General features: G+C 36.2%; 1 protein-coding gene across 1 annotated transcript; it reads right to left on the reverse strand.

The window, feature by feature from the left end:
• Positions 1–1,417: 1,417 nt before the first annotated feature.
• Positions 1,418–12,589, reverse strand: LOC141820876 (potassium transporter 7-like). Its single transcript, XM_074708239.1, has 9 exons — positions 12,505–12,589; positions 11,446–11,689; positions 11,112–11,360; positions 10,970–11,020; positions 6,440–6,700; positions 6,289–6,341; positions 3,381–3,495; positions 3,043–3,297; positions 1,418–2,801 (listed from the first exon to the last, which is right to left on the reverse strand). Exons 1-9 carry the CDS (start codon positions 12,544–12,546, stop codon positions 1,654–1,656), a joined length of 2,418 nt encoding a protein of 805 aa, XP_074564340.1. The 5' UTR covers positions 12,547–12,589; the 3' UTR covers positions 1,418–1,653.
• Between the last annotated feature and the right edge of the window lie 2,403 nt (positions 12,590–14,992).

Below are 14,992 nucleotides of genomic sequence, written 5' to 3' on the forward strand. Positions count from 1 at the left end.
TCTTTCAAGATTTTCACACCTTCTAAGTATCTAATCTCCCTTTGACTTGTTTGAACTTTATACCTTTCTAAAGTTCACTTCTTCACACCTACCAAGTACTTGGTCATTTAGACATTCCTCACACATGCCTAAAATTAGATCAACCATGATCTATCAGAACTTTTAATTGATCGTTTAACACTTGATCTCCTATAATCTACTAGGACTTTTATCCAATGCTAAGTGTCTTATCATTCCTTGTTGGAACATGGTCAACCTTAATCATAAGTTGATTGGACCAACAATCTCCCCTTCTATCAAATACTCTGATTAAATATAATCTCCTTTAAACATATTTATCAAACATATAGATATAAATCTGACATCAAAACCCTATTCAATCTTGATCAACTCTGACTAAAAGTTGATTGCACCAATAATATTATCCCTCAAGTATCTCATACAATCCTTCTCCAATCTCCACTTTACCTCGAGCCACTGAGTTACCAATTTAGCCACACCAAATCATGATCCTCAAGTTGTTCCAACATCATCTCAATGCTTCTCATCCTAGGGTCCCTCGATTGCCTCATACAATCTTCTTTGATTTCTACCCAATTTGCATCTAGCTCATTGATCTCCAGTCCTACAGAACCGGCATCAACCTCTATCTCTTTCATGGAGCTATGGTTTGATGCCTAGCCACAATATTGTTGGCAACAGAGGGGCAAAGAGAGGACATTTCATGCACAATTCCATGGATCAAGCCTATAATGTGGGTCTAAATTGAGTGAGGAAAACAAGAGAAGCAATTCAAAGATTGTACTTTCTCTTCCTCCCAAATCCGCAATGGCAAGTGCAAGTATTTGGTGCATTATTATCTTCCTTTCACAATGTGCTACATTGTTTGATTAATAGAATAGGGATTTGTGAACACACCTTTCCATGACAAGATGTACAAAGGCAAGTGCAAATATTTGGTGCATTATTATCTTCCTTTCACAATGTGCTATATTGTTTGATTAATAGAATAGGGATTTGTGAACACCTTTCTATGATAAGATGTAACAAGATGATTGCTCTCTGAAATATAATTGAGTTAGTTATTATGGGACAAATTTACTGAAGTAGATAATAATCGAATCTCAATGAAGCTGAGATAATGTCCTCCCCGTAATGATCAATTGTAATTTCTCAATTTACCTCCTCACAGATGAGTCGTAGAACCGACTGTGTGAGTCCACTAAGATGGCAAATTTCATCTTTTATTGAAGTAACAAGATGGTCAAAACCCTCGAAGACCAATAACCTACCTCACTCAATATGTCTCACTCTGTATGTCATAGTCAACCATACAAGGAAGCCCTTTAAAAATGAGCATCAAAGATGATGGGCGACAACCTATGAATCAAAAGTTATTATTTGAAACAACAATCCATATCTTAAATATACAATTGCTAACAAAACGCCAAAGATAAAATCCGGAATGGGGCACAATTACAGATGGAGAAGTTCATCAGAAGTTTTTACAGTTACATTTGCAACACGAAAAACTATCCACACAACATATTTACCAAGGATAGAGTCTCAGCAACTAAGATTTCATTGAGAGAATTTTTTGCTTTTTGTTCCCCCAAAGTAAGGATCTTACTGAACTTTTATATCGAGAACATCCTAAACATAGTAGATCATCCCCACTTCAATGAGGCTTGTGTGAGGGATGTTCAATGCCGCAGTGGGAGCCCTGCAATTCTTACGGAGGAAAGAGTAGGCATGATCGATGACTATCTTTTTCAAGCACGATGACGACTTCATGGCCTTCACATAAGAATGGCCAACTATGTAGGCAACCCCTGCTTCCTTAGCTCCCAACAGTGCCACCAATTCTTCCTTGACCTCAGAGTTGGTATTTTCTAATCCAGGCAGCTCAAATTGGACTCGTCGACGATTGATCTCAGAATTGATAGTTTCTTGTCCAGACAACTCAAATTGGACCGATAGATGATTGCTTGACTGGCTTGATTCCTGCTCCTCATATAGTGGCTCTAAAGATTGTAGCGTTGTTGATTCTCTGTTTGTGATGAGGGTAGAGCAACATGAACTCTCGCTAGGATTTCCGATAACCAAATCAATACCACGAGTGTCTGTAGCTCGTACAACAACCATTCTTCCTTCTGGAGATGAAACCAGTCTCTCAGAGGATGATTCCAGAGCTTCCATCTGAATAAACTTGGCAATGCTCAGTATCAGTTGATTCTCAAAGTTATCTCCATCATCCTGCACATCTTTGTAGCCGTATCTTATGATGCACCTGTACATTCTGTACATTCTGGGGCCGATACGTCCAATGAGGTGGCGTTCGTCCAGTGGAACATATGGAACAGGTACTGATTTGATAGAAACAAATACAAGAACCTGATGGAAAGCAGGAAGGTTGGTCACAAAATGGGAGAAGATAGGAGGTACATCTGTAACCAGCTGGGTGTAAATGAGTCCAATTCCAGGTACACGAACAATACCAAGGCTGGGACCGAGCGTGAGAATCCATTTCATCGGCACTTTGTTCTGTAGGTCAAAGAGATATTTCTTGCAAGTGCCGTAGTGCCACACATACATAACTACCATGAAGACAGAGGAGAGAACAAAAGACACCCATCCTCCCTGCCGAACCTTGACGAGCGAAGAGGATAAATAGGCAGCTTCAATAAGCCCGAAGAAAGTGAGAAAGAATAGTGCGAATATCACTCTCTTTCGCCACACAAAAACAATCACCAAAGTCATCAACAATGTGGTCACAAACATGACAGTGACGATTGCTACACCTGAAATGACATTAAGAATTATTGTTTCACAATTATATATAGCATGAATGGAATTTGCTACAATTTATGAAGCTAGTAATTTCAGATCGAAATTGAAATCGTAAAAGAAACGAGATACATGCTTACATGGATGGACTTGGCACTTGGCATTTCAGTAAAGATATTAAAAGATTCCTCAAGGCGTAACCAAATGACATATTTGTAATAAATCACACTGAGAAAAGGAACTAGACAACCTTACCATAAGCATTTCCTATAGCAGTTGTGTCACGAAGGCCGAGTGTCACAGCAAGACAAAGAATCATAAGGATCCAATTGATTTCAGGTATGTATACTTGACCACGGATCCACTTTGACGTGTGTATAATTTTGACACGAGGAAAGCACCCCAAAGAATGGCACTGCTTCACAATGGAGAAAGTGGCAGTGATAACTGATTGACTAGCAACTATAGCAGCAAGAGTGGCGAGAACAAAAACAGGCCAATAAACTAGTTCTGCAAGAAAAAGAATTAAAAATGCGATTGTAAATATTCATGTTTAGGCAAATGGCAGAGTAACAATCACTACACAAACTTACCTGGTATAGATTCGAAAAAGCTGTAAGTTACATCAGCAATATTTTTAGAAAGAAAAGCTGCCTGCCCCATGTATTGCAACACTAAACATGGATATACGACACCGAGAAATGCAACCTGCACAAATATTTCCACAAATTCCAGATAGAAAATGTTCCACAAATATTCAAACATTTGTAAACAAGAATTTATATTCAACTTATCAAAAGTCTGCATAGATGGAGTTACAACTGGACATGGATAGACACCAACAAATGCAACTTGCATAAATAATTTAAGATGTGGTCAATGAAGATTTTCTCCACAATAATCTCTTAGACCAGTGATACAAGCAAAGATCAAAGATCCTTCATTGGTAAGAGAAATAGGTGATTTAATTTATTCGTCCAATTACATCAAAATTCTGGAAGAATGCAGCAGTTATTCAATACATGTGAAATAAAACATGTAGTATTCTTATAGCAAATGGGAGAGTAAAATTCAATTACATGAATAGGCAGAAAATTTATAGCAGGAGTCCATGTTGTTTGTCAAGTCACTATTTGTAAGGGGAAAAAAACAGTCTGAAAACATGATTTAAGTTTTAAATAAAAGTGGTTTTTTTGGATAAGTTTGTTAGATTAGAAAAGTCTATTAGAATTTTCAGGTTTTTATTAGAAAAATATTATTTTATAAAGAATAAGTCGTCTTATCAATCTATAAAAGGGTTAGGATCTCATATATTATATAAGTTTGGAGCTAATACAATTTTGAACATGATATTAAAGCTTTAGGCTCAAGGAAGAAGATGACTATCCTTGAACTAATGCAATTCAAAGAATTCAACTCAGATATTGAGAATGAGGTAACAATTTGTAATTCTTCACTACAAGTTGAAACTGAATTTCATGTAGGTGATGAGGATCTAAATCTTTTCATTGCTGTTAGAAAAGGAACTAGAGAGTGCGCAAAATGATCTTTATATCCTCTTACAAACTTCTAATCTTTTCAACAGTTTTTACTGTCACATAAAGCCTTGATTAAAGTGAATGCTATTGTCATCCCTACCACTTTATCCGAGGCATTATCCAATAAGAAATGGAAACAAGCCATGAAGAAATGGAGGCATTAGAGAAATAAAATGTGGAAAGTAGTAAAGTTTACAGAAAGAAATCTACCTGTAGGGTGTAAATAGGTCTATACAGTGAAATATAGAGTGAATCAATCAATAGAGAGGTATAAAACGAGGCTGGTAGCTAAGGGCTATACTCAAACCTTGGGATTGATTATTTAGAGATTTTTTTTTTAGTTGCAAAATTGAATATTCTACTATTATTGACAACTAATTATAGTTGAGAGTTACAACAGTTTGACGTTAAAAATGTATTTTTGCATGGGGAACTACGGAAAATTTATATAGAGGTACTACCAGAATATAGAAAAATTTAGATGCTCATACTATACGTAAATTGAATATAGCCATATATGAACTTAAGTAATCACTGCGAGGATGGTTTGGCAAATTTACAAGGGCTATAATTGTCACAGGGTACAGATAAAGCCAAGGGGATCACATTGTTTATTGAACACTTTTCTTCAAGGGAAGTCAACATTCTTAGTGTATATTGATGATATAATAGTGATTGGAAACGATGATAAGTAAAGAAAACTGCTAGGTCAATGTTTGGAAAAAGAGTTTGAAATCAAAGGATTAGGAAGGTTTAAATACTTTCTTGGGATCGAGGCGACTCACTCTATGTAAGGCATTTTTATCTCTCAACAAAAATATTTTACAAATCTTCTTAAAGAAATAGGCAAGACATTATGCTAGCTAGCAAGTACTCTGATAGATAAACTTGGAATGACAGAGGAATATGTCGCATTAAATAAGGGAATGTATCATACATGAGCACACATAGCATATGTGTGATTAGTCAATCCATGTATAACCAGAAGAAGCTCATCAGAAAGTAGCTCATTCAGTATTACGGTAGAGCTAGAGGCATATACAGATAGTGATTATGTGGGTCAGTGGTTGACAGAAGGTCAACCAATAGATGTTGCACCTTTCTTGCTGGTAATGGAGGAGCAAAAAAACAAGATATAGAGGCACGGTGTAGTGCAGAAGCAGAATTCTGAGCAATGATTCAAGGTGTTTGTGGAGTACTTTGGTTAAAGATCATCTTAGAAGACTTGAAGATTAAGTGGGATGGTCCAATGAGACTTTACTGTGATAACCCACAATCCGGTACAACATTTCATCAAGAATAAACTAAAGAACAAGTTGATTTAGATACGCATGGACAACTTGCAAATAATTTTTCAAAGTATTGTATCCGAGTTAGGAATGATAAACATTTATTTACCAACTTGAGAAGAGTGGGAAAACATGATTTTGTAAACTTTTTAATAAAAGTCTGATTAAGGTTTCTAGATGAGTTTTAAAAAGTATTATTTTATGAAGAATAACTTGTATTTTCAATCAATAAAAAGGGCTTAGAATCCCATGTATCATACATGTTTAGAGTTAATATAATTTTAAATTTCCAACAAAAACAAATCTTTTTTTAATCTAAAGAAATCATAAATGATTCTCTCTTGAACATAATGATTTTTGAGAGTCATTTACAATGACAATAAAAGGAAACATTTTCTTACTACTTTAACTTCAAAGGTTGGCATGAACTTAACCAAAGTTTGCCTTTTTAAGTTCATTTTCATAATTCATTTGTAATGATAACCATAGATGAATCTACTCTAAGGCACATCTCAAAGAGAAACAAAAGAATGAGCTAAATCTATATGGAAACCTAGCTTGCTATGAGTAGTAAATATCAGACATCCGTTTCTCATTTCCAATGTTATCTAGATACTTACTCTCAACACAAGGATTCAAGCAGATCATTATGTTTGAATACTCAGACAACTTACCCTAACAGATGCAGTATTGAAGTGACCAAGATCTGCGAACATAGCTTCAGTACCTGCACAACAACATACGAAAGACATATAGCATCCCATACAAAAAGACCTGGAGAACACAATTCAGAAAGCCAAAAATATATATTTCTCTGAGAAGAACCTGTAACTGAAAGAACTATTCCTCCAAGGGAAATCCAACCGTCTATCCCAGTGCTCTGGAAAAACTTGACTATATAATGTGGAGAAAGAGCATATAATATTCTAGTGTTCCAATAAAAGGTATTATATAAGCCAATAATAGCTATGGATGCGAGCCAAAGGAAGACGATAGGTGCAAATAAGAAGGCTACCCTCTGGGTTCCCTTGTGCTGCAAGGCAAAAAGGCTAACCAGCACAATGCAAGAAATGAATACCACCTCACCTGTGCAATCAGAAGAGAATAAAAACATTCAAACAAAAGAATAATAGCTCAAGGAACTAAACTTTGAAGTCAATAGCTTCAAAGTGACACTATTAAAGCATGAAACTTTGTAGGGATTAGTATTAGTAATCACTCCAAAGCCACATAGGACGACTATCATTTACAAGAACATGGTGATGTTTTCTTCAATAGAATTAATTATTAATAATTGGTGTCATGAATAGAGGGAGATAAAAAAAACTTTACCTAACACAATTGGAGGTAAATTAAAAGATACAGTGATAGAAGTGTTTCCAAAACTGGAGATGTTATATTCAGATATTTAATTTGGGTAGTCAGCTGTAAGTGGGGCATAATTAGGGCTGAATTGACTGATCTAAGTCGGAGCCAGTGTGCTTAGGGATAATTGGGTCAGATTTGGCTTCAATTGGGGGTTACAAAACTGTAGATTGACTTGAGTTTGCATTGGGCTCAAACTAAGCTTGAATCAAATTTGACTGATGATTTAAGCCTCAACCAGTGTTGAAGCAGCTTGAACAAGTTCAGTTAATATAGGATTATAGTTAGGATTTATTGGTTAATAAGGGCCTCGCTCCCTCACAAATGTGATTCCTCCCTTCTCATAAGTAGCACAAAATTATACCCTTCTTCCGCACATGCACAATGTCACTGTGTCAAATCATTGCCTCCCACTGTAAGATTTCTCATTGGAAAGTAGCATTACATGCTTCTTCTCCCTCACCCTATGCACAAATGTGTAGATGCATTTTCTCATCAATTGCACTTCTGCCTTTTTATCACCAAACAACCAAGCTCCCCTCTGATTGTAGTAATAATGACTGTACACAGACCTTGTATTTCTTGTTCCCTTGAACGCTTCTCAAATCCATCCTGCATGTCACTTTTGGAGAAACTCACCTCCATCATCCACTCCCTTTAAATCAAGTTCCTCATTGTCCTTCAACAACCCACATAAGCATCAAGGACATGCAACAATAGCCCAAACCTTTTTATCCACCTACAACAACACTGCACTGAACACTATAGGCATCCTATTCAGCGTGTTTGGTGGACTTGTCAATGATAATGTAGGGATGTGTTGGAGATGGCTCATATGGGGCCCATGCTAGGCACGCCTGTGGTGAGGACCGTGGCCAGGTCGTGCTCAGTTCTGGAGCGATCAGGGAAGCCGAAGCATGATCGTGCCACCAGACATGGCCTAAGCGTGTCCGGGTTTGTTTGAACGAGCACGGCCAAGCCGTGCTCCAGTCTGGAGCTCCGTGGTGCCAAGAAGCATGGCCATGTCTGGGTCTGTTGACACAGGCACGCCCGTGCTCAGGCGCACGGCCTGGCAGTGCCCCGTGTGCTGGAGGTGCCGAGATGATCGGGATTTATGGTATTACTTGGTATTTTAGGTCTAAAATACCATGTATTGCTTGGGTTGTATATATAGGAACATTGTAACTCTAAACCTAATGATAATAGAGAGTTCTTGGCCCTTTTGTGGAGTAGGCACATCGCCGAACCACGGTAAAACTTCTCTTTGTCTTCTCTCCTCTCTCAATTCTTCCTCTTCTTTGATTTTCCTTTGTGGTTCTTCGCTATGGTTCGGTGCAATCTCAACAGAATGGTAGGTTGGATCTAAATTGGGGTGCCTCAATGTGGGTCAAACAAGCTCCTCACTGTCAAAACATATAATGAGGATGATGCAATTATCATTTAGTTTAGAAATTTCTGTTATTTTAAAAAAAATGTTTAGATTTATTTAGGTTTTATAACAAAATATATTTTTATAATGGGATTTCATTCAAGATGCTCTCGTTGGATTTGCCTTCCCATCCAAGTTGATGGCCTCGACATAGAATGTTTGACCACAACCAGCTTCTCAATATCCCTCAATGGAAGGACTTTATGGATTTTTTAGAGGAGGGCATCGCTTAAAGCAGGGAGATCCTCTTTCTGCCTATTTATTTGGATTGCGCCTTGTGGTAATATCACGACAACTATATCACGCCACATCAACTGAAGACTTCCACTACCACCCGATATGTGCAGAGCTTCAAATCACTCATCTTACCTATGCTGACGATGTTCTACTGTTTGTAAAGGAGATGAGCCATCTATGCAGACACTAGTTTAGGGGTAACAAATCCACTGGAGCTAATCTAACAGATACCTTGGCATTCCCTTAGCCTCAGGGAAACTTAGAATTGCAAATTATAACTCCGTTGATTGATACACTCATTAGCAAAATTAACTCATGGCATAAGCATACACTTTCTTATGTTGGGAAGCTTCAGCTCATTGCATCAATCCTCCAAAGAGTAGAATGTTTTTGGCTATCCATCTTGCCATTGCCGTCAGGGGTCATTAATCGCATCTATGGGCTATGTAGAGCCTTTATGTGGACATCCAAGCACACTCCAATACTATGGGCTGAAATTTGTAGACCGAAGGACGAGGATGGATATGGCCTTAGAGATCTTAAGGCATGGAATAAAGCGCTCCTCTCTAAAGTGCTATGGCACATACAAGAAAAGCAAGATTCATTATGGATTAAGTGGATCCACCATACATATCTAGGGTGGTAGGAGATATGGGCATGGCAGTTGAAAAACACAAACTCCCCACTAAGTTGTATATCAAAGATGAGGTTCTAGCATTTGAAGCATCAACCACAACAATAACACAAAAGCTAGCAGGATAGTTTACACAGGAAGGGAAAGGAATTGGCAAGGTGCATGATTGCTTTAGGAACCTAGCAAGTAGGAAGCCATGGGTTACCAAGGTTTGGAAGTTGTATGCTCGACCAAGCCACATTTTCACAATTTGGTTATTGGAACATGGGAGACTACTCGCTGGGGACCGTTTTGCAATTTATTGAAGATAAGACTTGTACTTTTCGTGAGACGATAGTGGAGACATAGGATCACATCTTTTTTGGATGCCCTATCACAACTATGCTATGGGGAAAGTCAAAGGCTGGCTACATATGCAGGAGGAGATGAACACATACAAACGGACGTTACGTGCCTACAAGCAATGCTACCGTGGCACTCGAATTTTGACTCAAGCTCAACACCTAGCCATGGCATGTATGATACATCATATATGGATGGCTAGGAACAAGAGCTTGTTTGAGGTGAAAAAGATGAATGTAGAGAATTGTTTTAAGAAAATATAGATACATGCATATCGAACATCTACCCTAATTTGACACTTCGTTAGACATGAGTAGATGGTCAAGGAAGCTATGTATAATCTTTTGGCTAATACATAAATTTACTCATCAAAAAAATAAAAATAAAGGACCAATACCATTGCCAATTCTCTTCCAATTAATGATATTATTCTTCCTCAAAAAGTTGAGTTGTTTGAGTTTTTTTTAGGGTATGATTTTTTGTGTTGCATCAATTGGTATTAGAGCCCAATTTCGACACTTCAATATTAATTTTGGATCATAGTCAAGATGTTCAACATGATTTCCACTTAGCGTTCCTTCTAATCAACATAACATTCTCAAAACAAAGTTCAACAAAATTCCACCTCCTTCCATCATTGCCACGACATTGCTAGCAATCAATAGATCTAGACTTCTGCAAATGACCTCCTTTCACTGTTAAAAAAAATTTATAGTCGCCAGAACAACAACATTATATGATTTTTCTTTCCAACTTTTTTCCATGAATGAGAAGTGAAGGGATTTCTTTATATGATTTTTCAACTATCTACCACTAGTGGAGAATTAGTTTCAAAGGGAAAAAAATGATATGAATCCCACCACTTTTCCTTCATCTCCCACTTTTTCTTTTGAATTTGCAATAACAATGCTTCTCATTGTAGTTTTCCATCCCACCAATTGTTTATCCCTTCAAAGTTTACTTAATTGACTAGGAACTTTCTAATCACATTATAAATTTTGCAATTCCCATGTCCTAGGCTATTCTTTGCCATGAAATTGTATCACTTTACTTCTAATATGCAAAGGGAGGGCAACCAATAAGTGGCAGATCCAGCAATTGGGAAGTAGAATTAGCAAAGATAGAAAACTTAGTTATCTGCAAAAGTAACCAATCTTTCAATCACGCCTAATTTCTTTTCCTATTGCTCCAAGTAAGTAGGTACTAAGAGTTGTAATGGAACACATAATGTACGGTAGCTGGCAGTGTTAAATGAGATTTAAATTTTGAACACAAAAATCAAAAAGGGAAAAAAATAGCTGACATTTTTCAGTGATTATTGAAGATGCCACAAATAGCCAGAACATACCATCGTGTAATTCCTTGGCTCTAACTTGCAAACCAGAAATTGATGACCGAACTGCAATGGTAAATTCAATAGTCTACGATGAGATTAGAGAGAACCAATAAATTGTTTTAGACAAAAATTGTGTATTAGTGTGGTAGTGTACCAGAAATTGCTGGTGTTAGAACCCCATCTCCTACCACCATGCATGCACCAAAAAGAACGCTGACAAGTAAACATGTGTGTAAGTTTCTGTGATTTTCCAAAAACCTTTTTAGGGGGGAATAAATACTATTCTGAGGAATGTATCCAGCCCTATGGTATGTTGAAAGCTCTTCATCAACTGCTTGCTGGTTAGGAAGTAAACTAATCTTTGCATGTCTGCAGAGCAAGGAGTACAAAGCAAAAGGACCACCTGTGAGCAGTTCCATGATTATGAATTCTAGAACAGGAAGAAGACAGTAAGGGGAAAAAGAAAGGACAAAGGTCTGAAGTTTCACCTTCACCATTATCATCAGCACCCAAGACAATGATAGCATATTTAATTAATGGAATTAGGGTGAATGTCCAGAAAATCAATGAAAATACACCGAATACTGTCTCCTCATCTCTATGATTGTTTAACCTTCGCAAAAATGAATTCGTATATACATAGATAGGAGAGGTAGCCAAGTCACCATATACTACTCCAAAACTCTGATAGGCTAGAAGAAGAAATCGTTTAGAGTTGCTCCTTTGATTAAACTGCAAAAAGAAACAATAATCAGCAATTCATTGAAGCAATAAACACAACATGAAGGCTTATGAGAACAGGATGGAAACTATTTGTATGGGCAATACTAATAAACATGGCACAAAGTAAACGGATTTCAGAACTCAATCCAGTGATACATCCAAAGATGCCCATAATCCAAACATGCTGCAGCTAGGAAATAAATATTTGAAACAAACATATATATATAATTCAGCAGACTCCTATTGGAATTCTTTCTTATAAATGTATTGCCGGAGAGATAATAGTAGAAATCTTAAGGAATCATCTAAAAGGATGGTTTCCACCGATCTCAGTAGGAAAGCACAAGTGGAAGAACAACCTCTCCCATTGACTACAATGCAAGAATCCACTAAAGACCTGTGTTGACACCTGCCACGGAAGAGACAGAGAAGTATTAGAGTATTCCAGCTCTTTTCCCATTTCTGACCAAGGATGAAGTTTACATTAGCTATATACTCACTCCGCTCCTAGTTTTTCACATCGTATTCATTCATCTGAACAAAAAGAGCAGATACTGAACCGATAACTAGGAAAACTACAGCTGAAGTTTCCCTCGTCCTCTTAGGCAGCGCAAAGTCAACAAGGTCTCAACTTTACAGCATGACCCAAATTCCACATTTTCCGATCATACATTTACGGGCGAAAAAAAAGTCAGAATCCCAACAAAACTAACCGCTACCTACACATAAACCGGCATAGCAAAATAAAGAAGCAGGGGACTTAAACAAGAACCCTAAGCGCTGAAACCGAAACATCGTCGGAAGAATACAGCAAGGCGTCTCACCCTCTGGTCGTCGGCCAACGGACCGGTCATCTGGGGATCCATTTACGCTGAACGGATTCCCGTCCAAGTTGCTCCGTCGCAGCCGCTGTTTTCTACTCCCTCGATGGATTCACTCTTCTTCTCCAAGGGCGTCGCGATTGATTTTGGTCTTTTGAAAGAGGATCAACGCCGAGGGAACAAACACTTGTCGTTTTTTTATTATTCTTGTGTCACTTGAAAGAGAACCAAACTTGCCGCATAATAATGGCGCGTTCCTTTCTGTGACGACACTGTAAATTTAATTTAATTTATATTCTCGTACGGTCAATTTGCAATGTGTGTAAGTATAAATTAAATCGTCCGTTGAATTGATCACTGAATTTATTACAGATAATATTTTTTTCGAATGATTAAATATAATTTTTTAATTTATTTTTTTATAGATAATTATAAGATTGATGTGAGAGCCTCCGCAACGCCGCCGTGTTAAAAGGCGTTTAAAAGGCGTTATAACGCCTCGGATGAACGGCGGCCGCGTTGCGGCGCGTTAAAAGTTTTTAACGCGTTCAGAGTCTTGAACGCGTTTTAACGAATGTGGTGGGCTCCATTGATATATTAAATTAATTTTTAATTTATTAAATTAATTTTTATTTTAATATTATAATTTTTTACGTAGTTCTGCGGTAGGAGGTAGGAGGTAGTCAATCAGCTGGTCGACCACGATGTGGTGGTCGATCAGCTGATCGACCACGAGCTGGTGGTCGATCAGCTGGTCGACCACCATGATGGTGGTTGACCCTTTAGCCGTTGGATTTGTGGATTGAGTCGTTGGATTTCAGAAAATAACCTAGAAGGCTTGCAAGGGAGAAGGCTTGCAAGGGAGTGGTCGACCACCACATGTGGTGGTCGACCGGCGGATCGACCACAACAACTGGGACTCGTATTAACGTTAAATGCGTTGTGGGGTGAAAATGTAACATGTTATAATGCAGATGTGGCAGTGGACCTTAGCGTTTTGATGAGATGAAAGTGTTATAACACCTTTAGCGTTGCAGATGCTCTGAGACAATTAGATGATAAATTTTATTTTATATTGTAATAAGTATAAATTAAATCAACGACTTCTACCAAAATATTATTATGCGCGCAAAAATAAAACGTCATCCCAGATTTATAAAGTTATTATGGGTACTTTGTTTTTCAAAATAAAATATGTTTTATTTTTCAAGAATATCTTTATTTATTATAATAATTAGGACCATCTATTAATTATTATGTGTAGTAGTTAATGATAACTATTATAAACATATAGTAATTAAAGATATTAAATTGTCATATAAAAATATGATAAAATCTTAACTATTATAATGTAAATGTCAAATAAACAGATTAAATTTGTATTGTAATTTTTATAAAACTATAACTACTATAATTTAAATATTTTTAAATAAATTAAATATGTATTACAATAAATATAAAATTATAATTATTATAATATTTATAATAATTATAATTTCATAATTAATATAATATATTTGATTGTTTTAGGATTGAATGATGTGTGATATAAAATAATAATATCAAATAATATATTTGAGGATAACACTTGATGAGGTGGGACGTTTGTTTTAATAAATATTAAAAAAAAGAACCTTTATTTTTGCCTATTATAATAACTTTGACTTTGATATATATTTCTAAAAATTGTAAAGCTATTGCAGACCTTTATTCCTTATTTCTCTCTCTCTTTATTACGACTAGAACCGTCAATTTAAATTGGATCAATGAAGTGATCCATCCCATCAAATAATTTAAATAAATTAAATTAAAATTTTATCAACTCATTTTAAAATGAATTCAGATGGATCCAGGTCAATTGGTGATGGACTTAGGTTAATCCACAGGTTGAATTTTAAAAAAAAAATATAGACTAGCGGACTTAATCCATCTAAATCACAATTCAAATTTAAAATTTTCAATTCTAAATTACAATCTAAATTTAAAATTTTCAACTTAATCAATTTAAACTCTAATTCAAATTTAAATTTTCAATATTTTCTATACTTTTTATTTTTTTTTTGACAAATTCATAGATTGGCTCGTTTAATTTGTAACCTACTTTATTTGGATTAGATTGGATTGAAAATTTTTTAATTTGTCAAATTGATGGATTAGCTCATTCTACTCCATCGTTTGATGAATTTTTAATAAATTGATTAATCCCATCATAAATTATTCCGTTTGACCAAGAGTTACCAAACGGCTACTTGAAAATTAATAAATAATTAAAAGCTATTTAAAAAGAATAGTTGAGGCGATTAATCAATGTCCAAGAGTGCAACTGTTGCATGCGCAAGCATTTTGTCAACTTTGGGAGCTGATTTGAAGTTATCTCATCCAATACAGTAGAGATGGTATTTATCTTGTTTTGGAAGGTAATGGGAGTAAATTAGAATATTAATAAATGGACTATGGACAAAGAAATATATATAATATATATATATATATA

The sequence above is a fragment of the Curcuma longa genome, chromosome 2, assembly GCF_044706935.1.
Source record: "Curcuma longa cultivar G26 ecotype Majalengka, Jawa Barat chromosome 2, ITB_CL_G26_1.1, whole genome shotgun sequence".
In the NCBI taxonomy this organism is placed as follows: domain Eukaryota; kingdom Viridiplantae; phylum Streptophyta; class Magnoliopsida; order Zingiberales; family Zingiberaceae; genus Curcuma; species Curcuma longa.

What these genes read in the sequence shown, in the direction of transcription:
- LOC141820876 (XM_074708239.1), bottom strand. Translation starts at nt 12,546, where the DNA reads ATGGATCCCCAGATGACCGGTCCGTTGGCCGACGACCAGAGG. An exon ending in CGTTGGCCGACGACCAGAGG is followed by an intron (nt 11,690 to 12,504) that starts GTGAGACGCCTT and finishes TTCTTTTTGCAG; the next exon opens with TTTAATCAAAGGAGCAACTC. An exon ending in TCAATACTGCATCTGTTAGG is followed by an intron (nt 3,496 to 6,288) that starts GTAAGTTGTCTG and finishes ATATTTGTGCAG; the next exon opens with GTTGCATTTCTCGGTGTCGT.